This window comes from Artibeus jamaicensis, unplaced genomic scaffold (assembly GCF_021234435.1).
Source record: "Artibeus jamaicensis isolate MK-2021 breed Jamaican fruit bat unplaced genomic scaffold, CSHL_Jam_final contig_354, whole genome shotgun sequence".
Taxonomy (NCBI): domain Eukaryota; kingdom Metazoa; phylum Chordata; class Mammalia; order Chiroptera; family Phyllostomidae; genus Artibeus; species Artibeus jamaicensis.
This window is the reverse complement of record NW_026521803.1, coordinates 38,786,403-38,809,765: the sequence shown is the minus strand read 5'-3', so window position 1 is coordinate 38,809,765 and position 23,363 is coordinate 38,786,403. Positions and strand designations below refer to the sequence as shown.

Here is a 23,363-nt window from a genome sequence, read left to right as displayed (position 1 = left end):
ACTGTCCTTGATCAAATGGCTTGGATTTTTTTAATCTAAAGAAGGGGTATGAAATGGGAAGTGAGGGTTTTCCCAAAAGCAGATACTCTCAATACTCCCCGGAAGAACAGCATTGAGAGCAAAGCATCTGTACTAGTAGAGTCCCAACGTAAACAAACAACGGTAGCACGGTCCCTAAGAGACAGGAGACAAACCGTGCTGACAAAAGCAGCAGACTCCCTGAACTGCACTTCCAATTAGGGGCAAAGTGTGTGCAGAAGGTGACTAACCTTAAAGGGCTCCTTGCAGCTAATGACACACCTCTGCATGCTAAAGACCTCAGTCCTATTATACTGGAAGGCTGTGACTGAAGTGCTTAGTGAAGCATTATTTAAGTAATATCTGAATAAAATACTTTTTTAAGCACACAAAACCAAAAGTTCAACTGTGACTCACCATGTATTTTATTTAAAAGGTGCTATTTACTCATTTCATGTGATCTTTAATTCAGCCTGAAATGTAGCCCTGAGACTTCCAGTCAAGATGGAGAGATAGGAGACAAGCTTTGCCTCCTTGTGCAACCACAGAAGGAATTATAGCCCGATCTCAAAACTAATTAACACCAGAACCATCATAAAATCGAGCTGTGTGGAAGTCCAACAATGAAGAATTTAAAGAAGCCATACTGACCAGGCGGGTAGGAGGGGCGGAGTCCAGGAGATGGGCTGAGAGGTGGTAAGGTGCTGAGAGGCAGTGGCGGCAGCAGAATGGATGCTCCCACATTCACATACGTTGGGTAAAAATCGGGAGCCCCAGGCTGGACCACACAGCCCAGGGTTCCAGCACTGGGAAGAGAAATCCCCCTTACCACTGGGGCAAAAACCAGTGGGGGTTGGGACATAGAAGAAACTGCTGGATTCTCTCCACTTAAAGGGCCCATACTGACTTAGAACATACACAAACCCGGTCTGGGTTTCGCAGCAGGCCAGCATTTGGAAGGGTGCCAGACGCATAGAGGAAGTGGGTGCAGTGCCTGGAAACAGGCTGAGTGCTGGGCTAATCTCCAGAAGTCAGGCATAGGCACCATCCCGTCCCTGAATCCTCCCCTACCACACAAAAAGCCACTAAGTGGTGAAGTGGGTTTCCCCACCCTGGCAATTACCTAAGGCTCCGCCCCACACAATTTACAGGTGCCTTTGCTGTTACACAGGCCACTCTATTAGGACAGGGAGTGAAAGCAGCTCTACCTACTACACAGGAACAAACACAGGGATGCTGCCAAATTGAGGAGACAAAGAAGTGTGGCCCAAATGAAACAACCGAACAAAACCCCAGGAAAAGAACTAAATGAAACAAAAATAGTAAAGCTGACAGATGCAGAGTTCAAATCACTGGTGATCCGGAAGCTCAGAGAACTCATTGAGTACAGCAGCAACATAAAGGAAGAAATGATGGCTACACTAAGTGCAATAAAGAAAAATCCACAGGGAACCAACAGTGAAGGGAAGGAAGGAAGCCAGGATTCAAATCAATGATTTGGAACATAAGGAAGAAATCAACATTCAACCAGAACAGAAAGAAAAAACAAGAATTAAAAAAATGAGATGAGGCTTAGAAACCTCTGGGACAACTCCAGATGTGCCAACCTCCGAATTAGAGGGGTGCCAGAAAGAGAAGAGGAAGAACAATCAACTGAAAACTTATTTGAAAAAAATAATGAAAGAAAACTTCCCTTGGTGAAGGAAATAGACATACAAGTCCAGGAAACACAGAGAATCCCAAACAAGTTGAACCCAAAGAGGACCACACCAAGATACATCATAATTAAAATGCCAAAAGTTAAGATAATGAGAGAATCTTAAAAGCAGCAAGAGAAAAGCAGAGAATTATCTATAAAGTAGTTCCCATAAGAATGTTAGCTAATTTCTCAAAAGAAACTTACAGGCAAGAAGGAACTGACAAGAAGTATTCCAAGTCATGAAAGGCAAGGACTTACAACCTACATTACTGTATCCAGCAAAGCTGTCATTTAGAATGGAAGGGCAGATAAAGTGCTTCCCAGACAAGGTAAAGCTAAGGGAGTTCATCATCACCAAGCCACTTTTACATGAAATGTTAAAGGGACTTATTTAAGAAAAAGAAGACCAAAAACATGAACATTAAAAAGGCAACAAATTTACAACTATCAACAACTGAATTAAAGAAAACTAAACTAAACAAACAACCAGAACAGGAATAGAATCATGGGTATGGAGATCATTTGGAGAGTTATCAGCTGAGAGCAGGAAGGGAAAGAATGGGGGAAATGGTATAGAAATTAAGAAGCATAATTGGTAGGGAGATGTTAAGAATAGCATAGGAAATGGAGAAGCCAAAGAACTTACACATGTGGCCCATGGACGTGAACTATAGAGGGGACTGCTGTAGGGAACAGGGGTACTGACCAAGGGGGGCAAAGGAAAACAACATTGGGACAACTATAATGGTGTAATCAATAAAATATACTTAAAAAGAAAAAAATGAAAAGAAATGTTCATATAATTTTTTTAATTGTGGCCCTGATTTGCCCACATTATGCATTTTAAGGGTGAACCGAATATATCATTGTAACCAGAAGTTCATTGCAGTGACGCATTCCCCCCCCCCAAAAAAAAAAGATGGCCTAGACAACAGTGTGGTAATTGCTGGGGGGAGAGGGGTTTAAGGGGTCTAAATGGTAATGGGGAAAAAAATACAATGAAGGTTAAATAAAATACTACGGTTAAAACTGAAAGAAAGACCACAGGAGGGAGAGATAACCACTGTGATAACCACAGTCACAAGAACAGCCAGAATGTCAGCCATCCACCCTCAGGGACAGATAGGAGCTTGGTGGCCTTAGGCAGTTTATAAAGCTGGGCCACAGACATGTGTACGGCTGCCAACCCCAGGCCTCACACGACTGCCCCTCCAACCACAGTGCAAACACGGTGCATACTGGAATCTACGTTGAATCCTTTCTGACACTGCGTATAATAGGGTGTTCGCTGAATTTTTAAAGCATGGTGTGCCTGAATATTTTAGGGGTGACTTTAAAATAAATATGGTAATCCTCCCAAAGGAGCTATTTCTACATTATCTGCTAGTAACATTCACCCAAAATAAAACCTCTAAAGGGACAGCCTTGGGTGTATTTTTGGCAAGCAATACTAAATCCTAAGATTAAAGTTTTAAAAATAATAAGTATACAAAAACCCATCTTGATAGAAAATATCTAATTAATAATCTTTTGTAAAACTTCCCCAAATCAAATGAAACAAATCAGAACAAAGACTAACATTTTCTTGTAGCTAAAATCTAGAAGCGTAAACTGAAAATAACTGTTTCCTTTAAATTATTACCTATTCGTTTTAATTTTAAAAACATTGGAATTTGGTTCTTTTTCTCTTCCTACCCTGACTGCAATGGGGATGGTCATTAAAAATCAGAAACTCAGATAGTTCTTTCTGTTTTTGGTTTTTCCTCTTAGATCCTTATGAAAATGAGTAAATCCTCCTTTAAATATCAGGATGTAAAGACAATCCATTCTGCGAATGTTCCGTTTCTTAGTAAAAAGAAACAGAAACTATTTCCATGGGAACCCTGAGTGTGACTAACACGGGTGCATATGAGGAAGAACAGAGGACGAGGGAAGGGGAAGCTGGAAGAAGTGGCCTGTGGCAGTGAGGCCCTGCCACCCGAACTTCCCACAGGCATTCCCACGCAGAGTGAGCTCCTCGGACCCTTTCCAACGGCCCCAGCCTACGCTCTCGGGATGCTGGATTAAAGAAAAAGATACTCTCACAGGCTTATTATCCACAATATACAAAATTTAAAGAAGGGTATAGCCATATTTTATGCAAGATTGTAGATCCAAGTGGGGCATCTCTTACACATTTCTTTTATAACATCTAACCTCTTTAATCAACCCCTTACAACACATTTGCCCTTTAATTCACTAACCATAAGAACTAACATTTTTGTGTATCTGGTGTTTCAGATTGCAGAGAGGGAAGATACTGTATCTAAAATCTGCTTTTACTAGAACGGTTAGCCCTTAGTCCCCCATTCCTGACCCTGCAGGAAGAAATCTCTCTTCCCAATGTCTGCCATCCTTAATGACTGTACCCCAAAGGGCTGGTGTGGTTGTTAAGAGCAGAAGCAGATCTCTTGTTCAGATAATCTAAGCATGCTTGTGTCTTTATCTGCTTAAAATAAACATAAAAACATAATACTTGAAAAAAGATGGTGTGGCCAATCAGTGATGATGGCAGTAATGATGGTCACAAAGTTACTTATTTATGTATGTATTGGTCACACTCCAGTGCACACCCAACTCACACACACAATGATCATTACATGCATATTTCATACAAGCCCTGCTACTATTATCTTTATTAGATGAAAAGGCTTAACACTGAGAAAGCTGGCTACTGCCACAGGACCAGTAAACGGCAGAACCCATGTCTGCCTTACTCTGAAACTCAAACTCTTTACCCCCACACCATTCTGCTTCCCAAATATTCAGAGCCTTTCTGAAGGGAAAGGAGCTTAAGATTCTAATTCAAATTCATTCTAGTTAACACCAATTAACTAGTGGTTAACTGTTATTATCACTAGTAATCTAAGGCCATTAACACAAACTCACACCCCGCCCCCCCGACCTGGAAGCACTCACCCACACTTGCCAGTCTGGCGTGTGAACTGCGATCTTGAGTATGTCTGTGTGTGAATTTTCTTCTGCACACGGCTATACTGCATTTCAGCCCATACACATCCAACGCTTTCTAATGCAATACAATCATCAGTGAAATGGGAGACCCACACCAACCTTCCTCTCCCCCTGCCTGTCACCATCAGGTTCTTCTGCCTCACGATTCCCCACCCCCACCCCCACCCCACGGAGAGATCTGAGCAGAGTAAGAGCCTCGCTATAGGCACACTATCCTGTTAGACCAAGGAGATGGCACACCGGCCAACCATCGAAGACAGGACATTACCCCAGCCAACCTACGACACTGACAATCACCAGCAACAAGTTAGAAATCAGTATTCCATGCACCCTGGTTAAGACATATTTCATAGTGTACCTCTTACGCTTCATTCATCTCTCTGCTGTCTTTCCAGAAAGAACTATTTTGCCATAGTTTTGAAGGTGCAAATATAAACAGTCTAATTATGCTACAATTTCTGACTGTGGCTACACGTTACCCAGTTTAAGACCTACCAAGAGAGGGGATTGGACTTGCTCTTTGCTGTGTCCCGGTGCCTAATAAACACTTGCTGGCTTCTGAACAGTGACTCATCCTTTCTGTGAATGTTTAATATACAACACTACTAAACTCAGTACCTATTAATCTTTTTGTTTTTATTGTTTGAATCAAAACAGTCCATCGGTGGTAAGCCTGATAATGTACACATACTTTTGTTTATATATTTATCTATATTTAAGAATTTATGCCTCTGATTTGTTCCCAAAAAAAATGTAAAGCATCTGACTATTACACTGCATTTAGTCTAAAAGATCAAAATATCTCTATATAGGACATTCTAAGAGATATGGGACCAGTGATCCCCCCAAAACTGTCAAGGTCATGAGAACACACAGACTGCAAAACTGTCACAGAGCAGGGGAGACAAAGAAGATAGAAGTACCGTATTGCCTCTAATATCGTATTAGTTCTACATGCAAGTCTGAAGGAGGCGTGCTATTGTTCCCATTTTTCTCTAGTGGGGGTGCTGCCCTGCACATTTAGAACCTCAATTTGCCTACTAGGTTGGCAGAATCTTCTAAGTCCTATCCTAAACTTCGCCATGGCGTCTTCTCTAAAAACGGCAGAAACTAGAGTTCCTAAGGGCATCACATGGTCAGAGAACACAACCAGTATTCAAATGCAACCAGTATTCCAACAAGACTCACTAGACATTAGCCTCTAAGTTTCTGTTAACTGTTGTACAAAGGTACTCCCTATTCGAATGACAAATAATTACATCATACGCAGTCTGAATCATAGTGGACTTGAGTAAGAAATTGGATTATAAATTCAAAAATATGAGAGCGAATTCCATGGTAACGCTTTTGTGCCCTAGAGAGGTTTCATCGTTCCACAAGCACACCCAAAACCAAGACACAAAGCACCGTAACCCATCCATTTCACACACGATTCCCTAAATGTCACAGAGAAACATTCTCACACACAGTACCTGTAATACCAGCATTTATTCATCTTATTAAGCATGCTATTCTGGTTTCCATCACACATACACACACAAGTGCATTGTTTCATGGGTCATGGTGATCTTGTTTTTTTTAAGGGATTATAGAAAATGGTAAAAATAATTAAGATGAAAAAAGAAACCATTCAAAAGGGAGAAGTTGAAGATGGCATAAGATTAGACTCTTACAAGAAAAAACAGCAGCCGAGGGGAAATTTGCGACCGTGCTCCGGGTGCTCTGTGGTTTCCCGGTCACCCTCCCCGGGCCAGACTCGCAGTCTCGGTCTTGATGTCCCTCATCTGCAACATCACTACAGTAATGCCAGTCTGCCCACTGAATGTTTTAAGTTTACACAAAACCTGGCAAACAAAATGCAAATTTTTAAAAGCTACTTTCCAGCCAAAATGAGCTTTTAAAAACCTAAAAATTGCTAACTACTGGCAGTATCTGAAAATAAAAGTTTTGAGTGGATAACCGTATTTGGAAACTGGGCAAAGCAGGAGAGAACTCTTTAGCCGAGGAGAAGCAGAACAGAAGACTTCTTCGGTAAGTGCTTCTTACCTTTGACACTTGTCGAAGCCACCTTAAATACTCCGTGAATGTATCAAAACAAATGTAGTAAGTCTGGCTCTGGGGTCCAGAGGAGCTGAATGCTAAACAGTGCTGGTGCCTTTTCACTTCTTCCACCTACAAACATAAACAGAGGCAGACGAAACCAAGTCAGAAAGCAGAATCACCTACATGTTTCATTAACTACCCCCTAGATCACAGAGCACGCACCGATTTGTATCTTTCCCTTGGCATAGATGTTTCCATCACTTGAACACATGTCAGATCCTGAGTCTGACCAACCAATCTGAGTTACAAGAAAACCAAAAAAGGGGAGTGTTGTCCCCATGAGATCTCCCCAAGACCGTGAGATTCTACTTCCTGTTTAAAATTGAGACAGACCCCCCTTCTTATCTTTCTGAAGCGTCACAACAGGGGGCCAGGGTTCTTACTTCCTCTTAGGAAGATTTTTACTTAAGAATTTTTACATCAGGTGGATTTTTACTTTTGGCACTTTTGCATTACTCTGAATTACAATCTTCTTTCTAAAGAGCCGTTCAAGCATGTTAAATCAGTTTTTTTTTTAATTTAAAGTGAAATTAAGGTTAACCTAAAATAAAACCCTACTGTGAGAACTTGCAAGTCTTAATAATGCAGTGATGTGGTCAAACGAAATTCCCAAGCAAATTTATCAGCAAGTTTCTGGCAAATTTTTAGAAAAATGTTTTACAACCACTAAAGCAAGAACTGAAAAAACAAGAGGCCTAAATAGTCCTGTAACTATTTAAGAAATTGAATGAATACTTTTAAAAAGATTATTTATTTTTAGAGAGGGGGGGAGGAAGGGAGAAAGATGGAGAGAAACATCAATGTGTGGTTGCCTCTCACATGGCCCCCACTGGGGACCTGGCCTGCAACCCAGGCATGTGCCCTGACTGGGAATCAAACCGGTGACCCTTTGGTTTGCAGCCCACACTCAATCTACTGAGCGATACCAGCCAGGGCTGAATTTTTTTTTAATTAAATTTATTTTTTTATTTAAGTATAGTTGGTATACAATCTTACATTGGTTACATTAGTTTCAGGTGTACAATATAGTGATTTGACACTTTATACTTAACAATGTGATTACCCCACTAATTCTAGTAATTATCTGTCACCTTGTAAACTTAATGTATTTTTTAAAACTCTCAAAATATCAGGTCCACATGGTTTTATTGTTGATTTCTACCAAAGCTACAAGAAACAGATCATTCCAAATTTGTGCAAACTCACCTACCAAATAAAAAAATGAAGAAAAACACCCCAACCTATTCTACAACACCACTATAACCAAAAACAGATCAGAACAGTAAGAGAAAGAAAACGTACCGGCCAATCTCAGTCATGAAGACTTATCCTGAATAAAGTGTTCCATCAGAATTTAGTAATACAGAAAGGAAATATCAAGAACAAGTTGGGCCCTGGTTGGTGTTGCTCAATGAATTGAGCACAGGCCTGCAAACCAAAGGGTCGTTAGTTCGATTCCCAGTCAGGGCACATGCCTGGGTTGCAGGCCGGGTTCCCAGTGGGGGTACACATGAAAGGCAAACACACATTAATGTTTCTCTCCCTCTCTTTCTCCCTCCCTTCCCTCTCTCTAAAAATAAATAAATGAATAAAATCTTTTTTAAAACATTAAAAGAAAAAAAGAACAAGTTGGGTTTACCTCAGGAAAAGAAAGATGGTTCTGCACTGTCATAGGAACTGTGAAATCATTGATCACATTAACAGACTGAAGAAGACACCCCACTACGGTCAGGCTGCAGTTGCAGAAAAAGCACGCGGCAACCTTCCCCACCATTCACCACCCACGGTACAAATTCTCAGCAAACTAAGGACTCCAGTGAATCTCTTAAACTGAAAAGGGGTATTTATCAAACATCTAAGGCAAACTTCGATGTGATACAATATCATTATTAACCATAATAAAATCATTGATTAGACAAGTAACCAGTTTCTTTTCAATACCATAGTAGAGTCCTGGCCATTATAGTAAGACAAAGAAACGTATTAAGGAAGAAATTTAACTGTCATTATGTGAATAGGACATGATTAGCTACACGGTCAACTCCAGAGAATCTATGAATATTAGAACAAGTAAGAAAATTGAGCAAGGTGGCTGGATGTAAGTTTAATACTCAAAAGTCAACTGTGCTTCCGTACACTACAGAGGAAGCGTCATGTAAACCAATCCGTATCGACAGAAAGCAGGCCCGTGGCTTCCTGGGAGAGAAGCGAGAGGAGAAGGGTGGGAGGCGAGGGTGCAAAGCAGCACAAGAAAACTCGGGGGGGGATACCTTCCCTACCTTTTTTTAAAGTTTTTTTTTTAATTCTCATTTGAGAGAGGGGGGAGAGAGAGAGAAACATCAATGTGAGAAAGAAGCACCAACTGGCCGCCTCCTGCATGTGCCCCAACAGGGGACGTAGTCCACAGGCTGGGCACGTGCCCTGACTGGGAACTGTACCAGCGATCTTCCGGTTATGGGACAACATTCCAACCCACTGAGCCTTGCTGGCCAGAGCCAATCCCTACCTTGATTACGGTGATGGTTTAATGGTTGTATATAGCTATCAAATTGCAATCTTGGAAACATACAGTTAGAAAATGTTATCAAAAGGTACGGTTTACTGTATGCCAATTACACCTCAATAACGTTTGGTGAAGATGTACACCTGGACACCGATGTGACTGTGAAATGGTATAGTAACCACAGAAAACAATCTGCAATCACTTTGTGAAAGTAAATGTGCATCCGCCCTACGGCCCAGTTAACCGCACTGCTAAACAGGTGTCCAAGAGCAGTATTTCTTAAGGAGGCCACCACAGGAATTCGGGATTGAACAGCTGCACATTGTGAAGGGCTGTCTAACACTCTGCCTGACGTTTCACTCTCTGGGCCCCTGCTCTGTAAGTGCCAACAGTGTCTCCTTGAAGCACAAGTATTGGCATTAACTACACACTCATCCACGTCTCCACTTCCCAGATCCCCTGCAGTGAAGGTGGGGTGGTGTGACCAGTTCTGGCAGATGAGCCACGGGCAGGAGGGGCACGCGTCCCTTCTGCAGCCAAATACCCGTGAGTTGGTTAATGACCTTCCACTCACCTCTGCCCCTGCCTCAGCAGCCGAGGAGGGCTTCGCGTTCCAAATATTGTAACTGTAAGAGCGCAGAGCCTCTGCCAGGCTGGGTCCCTGTACAGTTACGTGACAAAAGAAATCTCCACTAACCCATAATGGACACGTAGTGTGAGGGAGAAATAACTATCGGCATGAGTCACTGAGACCTGGGGGGGTTGTTACTACAGTGTAATTAGCTTATATCAGCAGAGAGCATGCTGACTGCTCAATCGTTTGATAAAACACACGCACATAATACCAATGTCCCCTCCGGGCACAGCAATCTAGTGGAGAGCTACTGTTCTAGGAAAGCTATTTGCATACTAGGAGGCAAATCAACATAAGACTATTTCAGCAGCATTATTTATAATAATGAAAAACTAGAAGCAACCCAAATCTCCATCAACAGGAAAATTACTGAATAAATTACAAGAATTTAGAAGATTTATAGAGTGGAACATCACACAGAAATAAAATCCACACTTAGCAAGCTACACAGACTCTCATTATAAAACATGTTATTGAGGGAAATAATTCACTCCCAGAAGACCACACAAAAGTATGATACCATCTTTATTCAGATCAAAAACAGCAGGACATGGCTACATGATAAAACTCATTTAGGAAAATGATGGGACCATGCTCTAGGACTGCAGATGCTGGCTGGGGGAGGCAATGGGACAGATGTCAGGAGAACACAGGGAACACGGGTGCCGACCCTGCTGTTTGTCCTGACTGCATAGCGGGTTAACAGTTACTCAATTCATTAGGCATTACTGCTTAGCAAAGAGTAAATAAAATATCAATTAAATAAGGTGCCAAAAAGTCTATTTAAATTCCAAAGAGCAAATTAAATATAATAGTTGTACCACGAATAAAAACTTCTCTTACACAAATATTTTTTAACAACTAAATGTTCAGAGATCTTTACTTAACTTCATATTTGGAATTCCACATCTGAAAATGTAACCAAATGGCCATGCTCAAGTGGGGGGCCAGATCTGATTACCCCAGCAAGTACGTCTGGGTTATGATGAATTTACCTAACACCTCGTTACGAGCTCTTCTTTATATACATTTAAAAAATTACATTAAAAACTCTTCCATTTACTCTAGGTTTCCCCTTTAAGAATACGATGGAATGAGGAACAGGCAAACGTTAATGAAAACTCAGGCTGCAAAGAGTGAGTTATTTTTCCTAACTTGGTCAACTGGTTTTTAAAAGACTTAATTCTTCAACACAATTATTTTTAAAGACATAATGCAAAACAGGTTTTGCAAGGTCTGTGAGGAAAGAAAGCTATTAACTTTCCACTCACTCAGTGGTGGAAGAACACCCAATAGCAGGCCTGGGAAACAGGACAAGTTTCTGGCCCTGAATGAAAACGTTCATTACAACGGGATCTTCTGTCCTTATCTGAGCATTTCACTGCTTCCAGCCTCTGGTTCTCTGAGCATAAAAATCTTTGCGGCCACCTTCTTCACATGTCAACAGAGTTCTCACCCTGCAAACACGACTACCTCCTTCACCAGAAACTTCCAGCACCCCCCACAAAACGCGGCATTCCTTCCACTACTCTCCCATACTCCCGTTCTGTACCTCTCTCACAGTAGATACTGTTATGCCCACCCTTCATTCTGGAGACTAAATTATAACCTATTTAAAGTCAGGAACGGTGACTTACCCACCTTGGTATTTCTGGGACGCCAAGCAAAGTGGCTTCCCCACAAAGGATATTTAATAAATAGTTACATTAAATTTGCCTATGCAAATCCTTACCATCATAGAGAGGAGAGACTGTTGACTTAACAAACAGGGCATCAAACATTAAATACGCATTTGTTAACGGTGAGCTACAGGAGTAACGTCATTGACTAAATTTTCTGTAATCCATTTTAAGGACAAAATCTTCAGTAACAAAATATCACTAATTCTTCAGTGTTCAGACAACATTAGGCAGCAATGGTTTCAAACTGGATGACTGAAATACATCTAAACAGACTTTGCAGCCTGGCCAAAATTTATTTTTAAAAATGATCGAGTATTAGTCTTCTTAGAACTAGAATGTACAAGAGCCGAGGGAGATAAAAACTGACGTGGGCTATTTACTCATAAGGAAGAACTAGTTTAAAATTAGCAATGAAGGATGAACTTGCTACGTGGCCGGAACAACACACCGTTTCTTCCTGCCACGTCCGGCCTGACCTGCTTAATTCCTGATCCTGGAACGAGCAAATCAAATTTTACCAACCAAAAAAAGCTCATTTTAACAGAGGATCGTCCCTTATTTTTCCCCTCCTTATATCCTCCATGTTTTGCCTTCTTTCCCAAGTTCATTTGGCTGGGGAAGCAGGGGACGGTTCAAAAAATTTTCTTTAATATGCCCTCAATTTCCAAAACCCCATTTCTCCAACCAAATTTACCATTGCATTTCTTAGCAGATCATCATATCACTTAAAAATCAGGAAATACACAGAACTACAGTAATGACACCCCTACCAATGTTTGGAATTTATACATAGATCTGACAAAAAACATTCTCTTAAGCAATGTACTTCTTTTTATTTTAAAAGTGATAGGAATAAAATAGTTAACATGCCCAAAGAAAAGCAGCCAGTAAATGTCAGAAACATCTATCAACTGTAGCACAGGTTTTCTCCAAAATGAGTACCACTTCGGGTTCAGAAATTATGATTAGCTATAGTGATAAACTAACAATGCTATCCCCCTAGTCCCTAAATACAAACACAGAGTTATGGCAAAATGAGGTCAAAGGTTCAAGCTAGAGAGTCAAACCTTTACCAGGCATGCTTACTTGGGATGACTGTAAAGTCATGGACATACACTACAAAACACACGCTCAAGGTATCAAAAGGTGTCTCGTCATAAGTAGTGACATCATCTCCAGTCCAGACCATCCCACTGAAATTCCAGTTGCTCCACTTTCAGTCCTGTAGCTGAGATGCGCTACCACTGAAGTGAGGGCCACCACAGCCCCGAGTGGGCCAACAGACATTGTTATTATCTGCCGCTCCACCAACCAACAACGTCCACTGGTGGAATCAACAGGAACTGAATAAGACCATTAGACGAGCCAAAAACCATCCACCATTACAGAAATGGCTCAAAGTAAGCCCCTTAGTGACACTGGGAGACCTGTTAGTACCTTGTTTGTTTTACACTTACTTTTCCACCAATTAGGGGCAGAACATGCATCTTTCCAGTCAAGCTGTCTTTCACAGATGACACTATCAGGCAGGTCCCACACAGAATGACTTGGCGTCTGGTCCATCGGTTCACTGGCAACTGCATTTTGCCTTTACGGACATTATACATTCCTGAGAGCTGAATCCGTTCGGAGCTACCAGTGCTGTGAGGTTTTCCTGGAACAAATGCAAGCAAACATTTTAGTCTGAAAGAAATAAGCCTTTTTCTACTCATCAGCATACCAGATAAATTACTTGGACAACAGAGAATAATTAGAGAAAAACAATCTAATTTGTAATTCAGAGAATCTAAAACATGAAATAATGCAATTATGGTTACAACCACCACATCGCCACACGCGTATTTTAACATTAGGTGAAGGAGAGCTTTTTCCTTAAAAACCTGGGAAAGACTATGTTTCATTCCTGTGTTGTAACCCAGGTTTTATTTTCTTCTATATCCTTCACAACTTCATTTTACCTTTGAAAAAGAGAGAGCTACAGATTTTTATGAATGGCTAGAGTTAAAATACTATAGGCTGAGACAGCAAAATAACATTCAGGACCTAGCACTTACTGAAACTGATCAGCATGAATGCAATTAACTGCTGCCGTTCTTCCTTCTGCAGATACCCAATGCACGCAGGGTGTGGCAAAGTAGGTTTACAATTGTGAGCACACGAAACACGCAGTTGATTCTTGTATTGTTATTATTTATTATTGTGTTATTTTCCATCTGAACCACTGTTTTTGCCCTGCCCTGCATTTACTATTAAGGAGGCAGTTCAAATGAATGACTTCTCTGACAAGGAAACACCACTCTACAACCACAAACTGCAGTGTCCGGTGGCGCCTGTGACGCAAGGAGGGGTAGAGAGACAGAGAGCGGTCCACTGAGGCTTGGGCAAGCAGAGAGCTGAGAAAGAGCTGAGAAAGACCTGAAGAGTCTGCATTTCCCAGCTGAAAATGAGTTTGGCAGAATGACATTAGACAAGACCTACCAACCGAACAGCAGAACTACTGTGATTACCATGTGACGAAATTATGTCAACAAGGAGAAAAATACTTCCCAGTTCTGGACAATGACCACATACCATCAAAGAGTCCTGAGGCCCATGCTCCGAAATAAGTGAAGGATGCGTGTCTGCAAATAGGAGCCGCGCCAGAAGTGTTATGTTTACATGGGGGTTGGCCTAGTTGCCAAGGGCTGGCAGAAGAAACAGATTTGAAAGAAATTATATTCTTATGAATACTGAAGTTAACATAAATACCAAGCATTTTGGGCAAATGTCTCACAGCTACTGGAGAAAGAAAGAGGAAGGACGGCAGCACCAAAAATAGCTCTCAAGAAGACCCAGAGAGTGAACCTTCCCATCACATACCTCTGGGCAGAAATGTTAACAAGTAACAAAACCAGCAGGTTTGGATTTGGCTTCTTCTCTCTCCCCGTACATCAGAAATTCTTATATAACGTGTACTGCATACCACATACTTTTGCTGGGGCTGGGTCGAATGGAGTGCGACTGAGCCACCTGCCTGAACCTGGCACCCAGCAACCACCCACCGCACAGCCAGCACTCCAGTGGACCAGGGGGCGCCACCAGATGCTAACGCTCCCTCCCACAAAGCAGCAGGAAGCCCAGGAGACTTCAAAATAAATACGACTCGCCCGAGGCTGCCAGTGAAGGCCCAGACCACAGTCACTGACTTGTCCCATTTATACCCAAAGAGGAGGCTGCCCAGGCTCCCAGTCTAAGAACTCCTTTCTGCACGACAGAGGCCTTTCCTGCAGGGACGAAGCGGGAGAGAAGAGACTCCGAGGAAAAATGGAAGTAACTGCAAGACCAAAAACAATGGACAATGGGCACGCAGACTGCCAAAACCCAATTTCCGTGGCCAACGTCTGTAACAAGGGATCTGATCTAAATATGGACACACACTGACATACAGACTAATGTATGCAAAAAAAAAAACAAAAAAAAAACCCCAGGCATTTTTATTCAGCTGCATCACAAACCAACTTCAGGGATACTTCTTTGTTAAACTGTCGTATTTATCAACCTGTCACATTGTAAGTAATCAGAGACTGAGGCAAAAGACAACAGGGATACATAAGGAACAGTCCTTCAATTCTGCAGCTCCACAAAAACCCTAGAGAAGGCCCCAGAGCAAATCCCCAGATGGAGTGGGCTAAGGTCGGAAGGGATGTAGCACCGTAGAGAGACACCAACAGAGGCAGGCTTTTCATGCCGCACTCAGAAAAACTCCCAAGGGGCCTGAATAGTCCTGGAGACTAATGGTAAGATCAGTCTGTCCTTGGAAAGCCCTAAACATCCCAGTCTGAACCAGATAAATCACTCTTGTTTTGTTCTAACTGAATTTCAACATCCTTGTTGTCTGCCGCCTCCCTGGGCCTTCCAAATCAGACACACCCGCAGCGCTCTGAGGCTCAGTGTGTACCAGCTGGGATCTGGGAAACACGGAGGTGAATGAGCAACGCACACCTGGGCAATCACCCAGGTGCGCCCTCCTGGTGGCAGACTTCCTTATTCTGTGACATGAGGAGTTATGTGAGCTCTCCCTGCCAATTCTCAAACTTCTCAACTGAGAGGAATTCCAATTGTCCTCTACTCTAATAAATATTGACAATACCAAAGTGACCACAGCCTGCCACTGTCAAAGTCAAAGTCAGTTCAGTTGTTGTAACTTTCACTTTTGAAATGTTACTCTAATTCCCTACAGGCTTGAGACATTTCTTACGTGATCCAGGAGAAAAGACAGACAACAAAAGCAAGTATTTCAAACTTGAGATCAAGAGCTGACAACATAAGGTGATTTAAAACATACACTTTCCTTTCTTACTCAGTTGGCATGTGGTAATTTGATAAGGTCAAACATATACACACCCATAAAACCACTGCTGGAAAACGAGCTCACTGGTCATTGTAACAGTTTCCGTGTGCCCATGTGACCACTCCCTCCATCCCACCTGGGACCTCCCATGCTCCGGCAACTGCTGATCTGCTTTTGGCCACTTTTTGTCCACACTGCTCAGTGTGCCAGGAGTCCCTTGTTTTTTACTGCCGAGTAGTATTCCACTGTGTGAATACGCCCGTTTAACTGCCCAGCTGCGGGTGGATACATGGATTGTTTCCTTTTTATTTTTCTGCCCACGTCCACCCAGAACATTGGTGTACGAGTTCTTACACGAGCATATACTTCTATTTCCCTTGGGTCAACACGCGGAACGGGAAGGGCAGGGTTGGACCATTCTACATCCCCATCACCGAGTCAGGAGAGTCCCAGCTGCTCCAGAGCACACCTGGTGGGGTCTCATTGCAGATTCAACCTGCCTTTCCCTAATGATTGAAGTGCTTGGTCCCCTGTATTAACACTCCACTGATCATAGTTGGATGGGTCAGTTTTGTGGTTATTTCTTTTTTTTAAAATATATTTTATTGATTATGCTGTTACATTTGTTCTATTTCCCCCTTCATTCCCCTCCACCCTGCACATACCCTCCCCCACCATTCCCCCCCTTAGTTTATGATCACGTTTCAATTTCTTTAGATTCTATACCTCCCCTACTATTCTTGCCCTCCCTCCTATTTTCTACCTACCATCTATGCGCCTTCTCCCCCCTTCTCCTCCTCCCACTCCCCTGTTGCTAACCCTCCATGTGATCTTCATTTCTATGGTTCTGCTCCTGATCTAGCTGTCCTCTTAGTTGGCTTTTGTTTTAGGTGTGGTTCTTAATAACTGTGAGTTTGCTGTCCTTTCACTGTTCATCTTTTTTATCTTCTTTTTCTTAGGTAAGCCCCTTTAACATTTCATATAATAAGGGCTTGGTGATGATGAACTCCTTGAATTTGATCTTATCTGAGAAGCACTTTATCTGCCCTTCCATTCTAAATGAAAGCTTTGCTGGGTAGATCAATCTTGGATGTAGGTCTTTGGATTTCATGACTTGGAATACTTCTTTCCAGCCCCTTCTTGCCTGTAAGGTCTCTTTTGAGAAATCTGCTGACAGTCTAATGGGAACTCCTTTGTAGGTGACTGTCCCCTTATCTCTTGCTGCTTCTAGAACTCTCTCCTTCATTTTAATCTTGGCTAATGTAATTATGGTGTGCCTTGGTGTGTTTCTTCTTGGGCCCAACTTCTTTGGGGCTCTCTGAGCTTCCTGGATTTCCTGGAAGTCTATTTCCTTTGCCAGATTGGGGAAATTCTCCTTTATTATTTGTTCAAATAAGTTTTCCATTCGTGGCTGTTCCTCTTCCCCTTCTGGCAACCCTATAATTCTGATGTTGGAACATTTAAAAATGTCCTGGAGGTTCCTAGGCCTCTCCTCATTTTTTTGAATTCTTGTTTCTTCATCCTTTTCGGTTTGGTCATTTTTTTCCTTCTTCTGGTCCACTCCTTTGATCTGAGTCCCAGTTTCCTTTCCATTACTACTGGTTTTCTGTGCATTTCCATTCATTTCAATTAATTTAGCCTTCATATGTTCCTCTAATTTGTGACTAAAATCCACCAGTTCTGTGAGCATCCTGATCACCAGTGTTTTGAACTGTGCATCTGAAAGTTTGGCTATTTCTTCATCGCTTAAATTTATCGGCTCTGGGGCTCTAAGTTCTTCTTGAGTCATGTTTTGATCTGTTCCTGCCTGTTAGGTCTGAGGAGCGGAGCCTTAGTTGTTCACCAGGGCGGGGCCACCCAAGTCACTAGTTTGTGACAGTGTATGTGGGGGCAGGTCAGAGAGAGGCCACCCAGATTGCTGGTTTGTGACGCTGTAGGTGGGGGCGGGGTCAGAGAGGGACAATGGCGGTCCCCTCTGCCGCTTCCTGCCACTGGGGCCTGCATGGTCTGTCTCACCGCTCCCTTCTTCACTGGTTTATCTGCGCACAAATGTGTGACCATGGTCAGCCTTCAGTGAGTCCACCACCTTGCACCCTCAGTGGGTCTGCCTGCTTCTCCACACCTGGGATCTGCCCACGGCTGCTGGCGCACCTGGGTCACACACCCGGGTCGGTCCAGTGGATCTTTCCTGCCTGACCTCACTCTGCCGCTGGCTCTGCCCCTCTTACCGGTTTGGCTGAAGGGTTCGTTGTTGTCAGGCTTCCGTGAAGTTCAATTTTCTGTGGTTTTGGCTGTGTTTTTGTTGCTAAAACTTTGTTGTTTTTAAACTTGGTTATGGGAGGAGGCACAGTGCTTCCACCTACACCTCCATCCTGGCAGAAGTAGTTTTGTGTTCATCTACAAATAGATGAGTAGTTCTGTTCCACTCATCTATTTGTCTATATCTTCAACTAGTATCACACTATCTTGATTACTGACTCTTTATAATCAGTCATAGTAATGTTGGCCTCACAGACTGAGTTAAAATATTCTTTCCTCTCTACTTTTCTGAACGAGTTTGTATACAATTGGTATTATTTCTTTCCTAAACATTTGCTAGAATGCATCAGTAAAGCCATCTGGACCTGGAATCTTATTTTCTGGGGCTGTATGTGTGTGTATGAGAGCGGGAGGAGGAGAGAGAAAGGTTTGAAACTATAATTCCAATTTCTTCACTATAGTTAGGGCTATTCCATGACTATTTCTTCTTGAATAAGCTTTGGTAGTTTAACTTTCAAGAAGTCTGTCTGCTTCATTTAAATGTCATACAGTTGGCACAAACTGGTTTACACTGTTTCCTTACTATCCTTTTAACAGCTGTACAATCTATAGTGATGTCACATCTATCCTTCCTCATCTGGGTAATTTGATTCTTCCAACTTTTCTTGGTGAGTCTGGTTGAAGGATTAGCAACTTTATTAAACTTCTCAAAGAACCAGCTTTTGGTTTCACTCTATTGTTTTTCTGTTCAGGGTTTTGTTTACTTCTGTTATCTTTATTGCTCCTTTTCCTGATCTTTGGATTGATTTACACTTATTTTTTTCTTTCTTAAGGTGTAAACTGAGGTCACCAATTTGAGGGTTTTCTTTTTGGCCACTGCAGGCATTAAAGTGCCATATAAACTTCCTTCTATGCACTGCTCTCGCTGCAGCCACCAATTCTGCTGTGTGGAATCTACTGTTAATCCCATCCAGTGCGCTTTTATCCCTAGAAGTTCAACTGGGGTATATGTGAGTGACACACATACACTTACACACACACACAATGAAACATAACTATAATTGCCGTTAAAGGTCCCTGTCGACTAATCCTATCACTGGCATCACTTCTGTGTCACTTTCATTTCACTGAGTTTTTACCTCATTGTAGGTCATAGTTTTCTGCCTCTTTGCACACCTGGTGATTCTTGCTGGATGCCAGCCACTGTGATTTTTATCTTGTAGAGTGCTGGTTATTTTTATATTTCTATAAATATTATGGCATTTTGTTCTGGGACACAGTGAAGTTAGTTGGAAACAGTTCAGTTCCTGGGAGGTCTGCTTTCTATGACTGGTCATATAAGACCAGAGCAGCCTGAAGCCTAGCGCTAGTAGCAATATTAGCAAGCAGTCCCCTGCTGAGTGCTCTGATAGCCTGTAAATCATGACTTCCCACTGTGGCTGGCAGGACCATGAACTGTACCTGCCCCTGAGCAAGCTTCAAGGTCTGCCCCCTCTGCTCCTGCTCTGTGGTTTTCCTCCCTCCGCCCTGGTCAGTGTCCTCACACACACGTGTGCATGATCAGAACTCAACGGCAGGCCCACAACGACCCCCCTGCACACTTCCAGGACCTGTCTCTCTGAGCAGCTCTTTTCTCCTCAGCACCAAGCTGTTTCACATATTTCACCTGATTTTTAGTAGTTTCAGGTGAAAGAGCACAGGCAGTCCCTACTACTCCATTTTGGCTGGAACGAGGTGCCATTCTTTGTTCCTTTAACTCAGTTTCCAATACCTCGTCTTCAGTTATTTTTTTTTTCCTTTCAAGGGCTGTATATCAACATATTACTATATTCAGAAATTTGGAGAAGCCCATAGACTGGAAGAGCTAAAGGCCCTTGCCCAGAATGGGCTCCAAACTACAGTATTGGCATAGTTCTTCTCTTCTTTTCCAGTTATTGAAGCCAGTGAGATATAAGCAGCTTCTAATTTGCTGCCTTAAGTACATTCCTTCCTGAAACAATAAGCCTAAAGTAGCGCTCCACCCCCTTTCAGAGTAAAGGACAGCACTTCGTGGTAAGTCTTTCTCTGTGCTCAGAGCTCCCTCTTGACTTCCATATTTATAACTATTAATCCAAGTAGTTTGGGCTTCTGAACAAGTCACTTCTGGTTGGGTGTCAGTATATTATCTTTCAAAAAAAACCATAAATAGAGTAATAATGCACAGCCCATATCTCTCTACCCTGTCACAAATATGAGAACTTCATCCTTAACAGGCAGAACTAAGATACCTGGAGCCACTCTGATGGAAAAATCCTAACTGAGAATTTTAAATAAAGGAGTCTTCTTTGTTGACTCAGGCAGGAGTAGGGCAGATTACTCTAACACATGCTTGACACACTGGTTCTAAAAGTGTAGTCCTGGGGCCAGCAATACCAGAGTCACCTGCAAACTTATTAGAAATGCACATTCTCAGGCCCCCACCCTAGTGCTGCTCAGTCGCATCTCTGGGGTGCAACCCAGCAACCTTTACAATGAGCCCTTTGTAAACAGGGGGCTGATCAAAGAACAGAGTTCATTGTGAGGCTCAGACAAATTCCTCCATCTTTTCAATTAAAGGCCTAGGATTTTGCTCATTTCTTTTTTTTTCTTCTTCTCCTTTCTTCTCTTCTGTGGCTTAAAGTCTACTCTTAACTATCATTCCACAAGATGAGATGAGAGAATTTAAACTTTTAGAGAGGGAAGAAGATTATAGTAAAAAAAAATCACTGATTTGGATATACTAACTGAGAATTTTGACCATGAGCTTTTTAAACCGAACTCTACTTCTGTCTTATCTATCAGCAGAAAACATTACTACATAAATGAATAAACATGATTAGAAGTGCTCATATAAGGGAGATTGCAGTCTGTTCTACTACAATGTACTAACACCAAGTAGCTCATACTCGACTGAACAGAGAGGAACAATGTCAATGTCATACGCATACTGTGTTGGTTCACGAGGACTTACTTGGGGCAAGGGGAACCAGGCTAATGGGAGTAGAGCTGTGATTTTCCAGAACAAAGGGAAAAGCTCACAGCACATGCTCTGTCTCGATGCCCTGAAGCCTGCATCTGCCCTCCTCTCTCATTGGGCATTTTTAATATGCTCTAGGGCAACTGGACTTCCAGCCACACCGCGCTGCTGCCTGCGCAGGCTCTCCCAGCTCTCCCCTGAGACACCCATGACTGTTTTTGTTAGTACTACTCTGGGTGTGAAGACGCACGTAGTTAGAGTTCTGCCCTACCCCAACTCCATTTTCCCATCAACCCTTTCCAGAATTTTAAGGAACATAAATATAGTAGCAGAAACACCTGTTCTAACTAGAAGACCACTGGAAAAAAACCACAGAAATAAGTACAAATTTGGTTGCTGCCAATTATGTCTTTGCTAAATATATCTAGTGTCTATCATTGCAGTAGTTTAAAAATAGGTCCACCAATTCCTTTAAACTCTTCCCTTCAAAAGGTGGAGCCTGGCTCCACCCGCCTTGCACACGGAATGTGGCAGACGGGAAGCAGGTGGAACCGGGTACGCAGCTTCCTCCTTGCTCTCTCTAGGATCACACCCTCTAGGGATGCCAGCTGCCATGTGACCAGGGCATTCTGGGGACCCTATGAAATCTTACTGCAAGGAGCCAGAGAGGAGCCCAGCCCTCTGTCAGCAGCCACGTGAATGAGCCCTGCGTGATGCAGATCCTCCAGCCCTTGCCAAGCCCAGGGAACCTGGCCCCTAGGACTTCGTGACCGTCACCAGCCAGAACTGCCCAGCTAGGCCACTCCTGAATTCCTGACTTAAGCTGTAAGATAATAAATGTGTGGTGTTTTGAGCCACTAAGTTCTGGCACAATAACTAATACAACTTTATTGTGCTGGTTTCACTTAGTTGTATTTACCAGAACATAGTAAAAAAACGTTAGTAACCTACATTTCCCTAAAATAATCTGTGAAATCTTTGCAGGGCTTTGTATAAACTAGTGAAGTCTACTGTAATCAGAAATCGTCAAAAACAAGAATAAGAACAGCACATTAAACAATCAAAATTTCCAAAATAGTAGAGAATGAGAACATTCACGATGATATGGCACCAAAAACCAAGAAAATTTTGATCACTACATAGATGTTCATGACAGAATTTACCACGTCCCTAGAGCTGAAAATTGTCAGGACTGAGTGAAAATACTCAACTCTCACCTCGCCTCTTCCACCTTTTCAGCTTAGGTTGATAAAACCCTAAAGCGTGTTTCTTATTGCATATAAATCCTTAAATCCTCCTTGACTACCTCCAGTGACAGAAAGACTGAATTAAATTACTTGCCGAGGGTTGTTTCAAGAGCTGGCAGGAGGATTTAAATGCACCCCATAACAAGGTCTACCGACCTGAGCGCTGAACTGGCACCTAGGAATTTTGTCTCAGAGCTGAAGGCTGATGGAGCTCAGCAAGGCGTGCTGGCAGGAGCTTCGCAACAGATTTAAGACTAGTTGCTTTTAGCTAATGGAAATGACAGCCAGCTGTGAAATAGATTTGGGAAGGGTTAGTTTATGCATCAGATCAAAAAATATGTAGTCAACTGCCTGGTAAATCTTGCTTCTTATTGACAGCTACTCAATTTGATTAGGTTTATTTATATCCTTTGAATTACTGTAGATGCTGATGCCTGAGAAACTCCATGCCCTCCCTGAACCTGTCTCTAATCTCTAAATTTTTTAATACATAGCACTCCAGCTTATAATGTCCCTTATAATATTCATTAGTGCCTGTAAATGTGAGTTATCTCTTCGTGCTCTTTCAGATTTTTAGACACAAGGCCAATGTAATTTAAAGGAAAAAAAGAATCAACCAAAACAATGTACTACTGCTAACAATTTTAGCACTAAAAATATTGCTAATGTAACTAATATAAACTACAGTAAAATTAGCCATGAACTTAACAAATATGAAAAATCACAGTAATGAAGATGATAATCATGACTGGACATTCTGTGTTAATATGTAGCAAACCATAATAAATTAAAATGTTTAAAGAAAATGCTGAATAAAGACAAGATAAAGCAGGGGGCCTCAACTTTAGCAGTACCAAAATCACCTGGAAGGCTTGCTAAAA

The 23,363-nt window shown here is 42.2% G+C and overlaps 1 protein-coding gene across 1 annotated transcript in view; it reads right to left on the bottom strand.

Moving 5' to 3' along the window:
• The window catches only part of PHLPP1 (PH domain and leucine rich repeat protein phosphatase 1), a 173,916-nt gene that overhangs the window by 74,634 nt on the left and 75,919 nt on the right, over nucleotides 1-23,363 (bottom strand). Inside the window, exons 2-3 of the mRNA XM_053664180.1 lie at nucleotides 13,109-13,305; nucleotides 6,776-6,901 (exon numbers count right to left, since the gene is read on the bottom strand). Of these exons, the coding sequence (XP_053520155.1) occupies nucleotides 6,776-6,901; nucleotides 13,109-13,305 (323 nt within the window). The remainder of the gene's footprint in view (nucleotides 1-6,775; nucleotides 6,902-13,108; nucleotides 13,306-23,363) is intronic.